Below are 4,189 nucleotides of genomic sequence, written 5' to 3'. Positions count from 1 at the left end.
CAAAATATTTATCTTTTAACTAATATTAAGACAAAACTCCGTCTGGAACCCAGACTAAATTTGGGCCTAATCTCAATTCTCTATGAAAAACCATTACCGAGATATGATAAGACCAGGTTAAAGGTCAAACTACCAGAAACTGTAGTAGCGGCCATTTTTTGACAAAATTTTCTGTTACAGCAAATAGGAATGTATATAATGTGAACTATTTGACACCAAAATCAATACTCTATGACAAGCGGTTACATAGTTATAGACTAATTAAAATGGCAGCCATTTTGGACGCCATCTTGGATTTCTCGGCGAGCACAAGGAGGATTTTTCGGGACTTTTAGTATGATATTCCAATCATAGTTCTGGACCTTTCCTGAAAAAATTAGCTTGTTACCAGAAATGTCCGAGTCTGCCTATACTTATGAACTAATGCTCTTGGACTATGTGATCAGAGATCTGATGATAATTATGCTCATCCGGCCAACTGTTCTGGCTATGTGGCCTGTTCAAGTGGACGAGGTATAATTCAGCCATGTCCTAATGGATTGGCCTACGATGAGATTTCTAATCAGTGCCTTCAACCAGAAAACGTACCTGACTGCGCTAACATTAGTTCCACACCAGCAGATGGTAACTACACATGGCTATGATGAAGACCATAATTATTTCTGAAGATATGATGATTTATTTCATACTTTACGGAAATGTGTTGTTCATATTATTACCATTGATAGCCAATGTGATTGTTTTACAGATCCCGATGATCTGTGTGATCCGAGATCTGATGGTCAATGTGATTGTTTTACAGATCCCGATGACGTGTGTGATCTGAGAACTGATGGTAATTATGCTCATCCGACCAACTGTTCTGTCTATGTGGTCTGTTCAAGTGGACGAAGCATAATTCAGCCATGTCCTAATGGATTGGCCTACGATGAGACTTCTAATCAGTGCCTTCAACCAGAAAACGTACCTGACTGCGCTAACATTAGTTCCACACCAGCAGATGGTAACTATACATGGCTATGATGAAGACCATAATTATTTCTGAAGATATGATCATTTATTTCATACTTTACGGAAATGTGTTGTTCATATTACCATTGATAGCCAATGTGATTGTTTTACAGATCCCGATGACGTGTGTGATCTGAGATCTGATGGTAATTATGCTCATCCGACCAACTGTTCTGTCTATGTGGCCTGTTCAAATGGACGAAGTATAATTCAGCCATGTCCTAACGGATTGGCCTACGATGAGACTTCTAATCAGTGCCTTCAACCAGAAAACGTACCTGACTGCGCTAACATTAGTTCCACACCAGCAGATGGTAAATACACATGGCTATGATGAAGACCATAATCATTTCTGAAGATATGATCATTTATTTCATACTTTACGGAAATGTGTTGTTCATATTACCATTGATAGCCAATGTGATTGTTTTACAGATCCCGATGATCTGTGTGATCCGAGATCTGATGGTCAAAGTGATTGTTTTACAGATCCCGATGACGTGTGTAATCAGAGATCTGATGGTAATTATGCTCATCCGACCAACTGTTCTGTCTATGTGGCCTGTGTAAATGGAGGTAGTACAGTTCAGCCATGTCCTAGTGGATTGGCCTACGACGAGACTTCTGATCAGTGTCTTCAACCAGAAAACGTACCTGACTGCGCTAACATTAGTTCCACACCAGCAGATGGTAATTACATTATAAAAATTTATGCATGTACGATGATAATGGTGTTACATGTAATAATTGTTACAAAATTCTGAGGGTTTATGTTTGTTATTTTTGTATTTGGTAGATAGCATTTTTGTGTTTATATGAAATGTATTTATCAAATAGATGAACGAATCGTTTTTATTTGCGTAACTTAGTAACCGAAGGATCACCAATAACCTCTGACACAGCATTAACCAAACAACGGAAAGTTCAAAGACCAAATGGATCAACACCAAGTTCAGATTCATCTGCTGAATTGCCAGTTTACATATTGGTTGTAATAATTATTCTTGTTATCATCATATTGGTGATTATTCTAAGTGTATTCTGTTATCGCAGGTTTGTACATTTATATTATGTTGATATAAAAAACTAAAGCTCTGTCTACACTAGCAAACTAGTTTGACAAAAAAAAGTGTGATGTGCCTAAATATGGTAGTGATATGTCCATATGGCCACATAACATTTTTTGTTAGTTTGATAGTGTAGACAGAGCTTTGGGTATTGTTAGTATTGCACCGTGATTGCTGATGTCTTTGGGTAATTTACTTGTGACTCATTCAAATAAACAACATCTGCGCAATTAGGATGTTACGTTTAGTATTTGAAATCATTATTTGTTTTAAACACTTCAATTTCCACTTCAATTTGTTCTTTTTCTCTTCCATTTGTTGTCGGTTATAGAGCCATATAAAACCCTAACTTCATGATATTGTATTATATACATTTATTACAGGTCTCAAAAGAATAACAGGGTACCGGTAGTGAATGACACAGCAATTAAAATTACCAATCGGGGAGATATGAGTTGTCCAGCGAAAATAATAAATAAATCAGCAGAAGCAGAATATGAAACCAGCATACCAACCCTTTGTAATAACGAGCACTCTAATTATGATGATGTTGAATTACATACGTATATTACATTACAATAAGGTCATCGTACTTTAAGTTAATGTGAATAATCTTGTGTGGTTAGGATATTAGATTGGTGAAATATAATAAAAGTAATTGTTATTTCTTACTATTCTGTTACTTTGGATGCTTTAATAATGTGAAGGCCTGACATTTAAAGTTCCATATCATGTTATGTTTCAATACATAGCATATTAATTCTCTCTAGGCCAATCACGACAAACCAATCCCGCTGAACTCGAAAGCGAAGACCAGCTATCGTTTGAATCGTTTGTTTAAAAAAAAACTTGAATCTATTTTAAAGGGCCAAGAATCTAATAAAGCTGAGCTTTACGAAGCAATATCGTTTAATTCTGCTAGAATAGATGCCCTTGAAGATGTAAACAAGGAATTAAGAACGACTGTCACAGAGCTGACAACAACAGTTGCTAATTTACAAGGTAGTACAACTGACCTGTTGGCAAAAATTAACGCTTTTCTCGTCGTAATAACGTAAGAATTGTTGGTGTGGAAGAGAACACAAAAGAAAACTGTAATTTAATCTTTGAGAAAATTCTTTCTGATTTTTTCACACTCGATCCCAGGCCAACAAGCGCACGGGCCCACCGTAGGCCAAGGCGTATCATTGCCCGTTTTCTCTCATACGCTGATTGAAGTTATGAAACAACGAAGTTCTGAGCTAGATAGCCAGAAATGTTATATCATAGATGATCTTACTGCTGCCGATCTACTGGAAAAAAGAAATGGAGATCACAAGTAAAAGAGATGTACAACAAAGATACCAAGCTTCGTTTTACGGCTGGAAAATGGTGAACATCAACTGGCATTCCGGTAAACTTTTCGAAATTCCATTGAAATAGTTCCGGTAAACTTTTCAAAATTCCATTGCCATACTAGCGATCGGAATGTTGTTGTAAACACTTGGACAGTCTAAGAAACGTTTTTTCCTTGCAAATTTAATTCATTATAAAGTTTAACATTAGACTAAGAATCTTTCATCCATTATTTTCCTTACATCTGCATACTTTGCTCAATTTGTATAAGCCTGATCTTGATTGATTTTACATAATAATTTTACAATAGCGTTTTCAGGAATCTGTTCTCACATAATTGCATTGTCATAAGATGTTTAAGCTACTTAAAACCATTTGTTCATCTTTGTTTTATTGTTACCCCCTAATTCTCAACTTGTTTCTTTATATTTACGTTCTTGTACTTTTCTGTTTTTACGTAATATTACCAGGCATCTTTTATTACATACTATTGAATAAACTAATCACATTATGTATCGTTAGATATTCTCATGGACCCTTTTGACAATATAGATGCATTCCCATTTAATCACATTATCGATGATGCTGAATTCTTGCATGTCATTCACTATTACCTTTGTGACGATAGAATTGACTTTGATAGATTTAATTCTTTAATGTTTAACCCTTTTGATATTAATTTTAAAGATGTTATTAATGACAACGATGCCCAATTATTTTCCGAAAATATTGACTCTTGTGCCTATGAATATAGGCCTATCGATAGTCTTAACAAC

At 35.4% G+C, this 4,189-nt stretch overlaps 1 protein-coding gene across 1 annotated transcript; it reads left to right on the top strand.

The window, feature by feature from the left end:
- Nucleotides 1-422: 422 nt before the first annotated feature.
- On the top strand, nucleotides 423-2,761 carry LOC140057696 (chondroitin proteoglycan 2-like; the record flags this gene model as incomplete). The annotated part of the gene is made up of 6 exons (XM_072103417.1): nucleotides 423-624; nucleotides 803-1,003; nucleotides 1,125-1,325; nucleotides 1,447-1,701; nucleotides 1,881-2,064; nucleotides 2,462-2,761. Coding segments are annotated over 6 exons (1,242 nt in total), but the record flags the coding sequence as incomplete, so codon positions are not given.
- Nucleotides 2,762-4,189: the final 1,428 nt, after the last annotated feature.

The sequence above is a fragment of the Antedon mediterranea genome, chromosome 8 (genome assembly GCF_964355755.1).
Source record: "Antedon mediterranea chromosome 8, ecAntMedi1.1, whole genome shotgun sequence".
NCBI classification, from domain to species: Eukaryota; Metazoa; Echinodermata; class Crinoidea; order Comatulida; family Antedonidae; genus Antedon; species Antedon mediterranea.
Note: the sequence above shows the minus strand (reverse complement) of the source record. Positions and strands in the feature narration are given on the sequence as shown.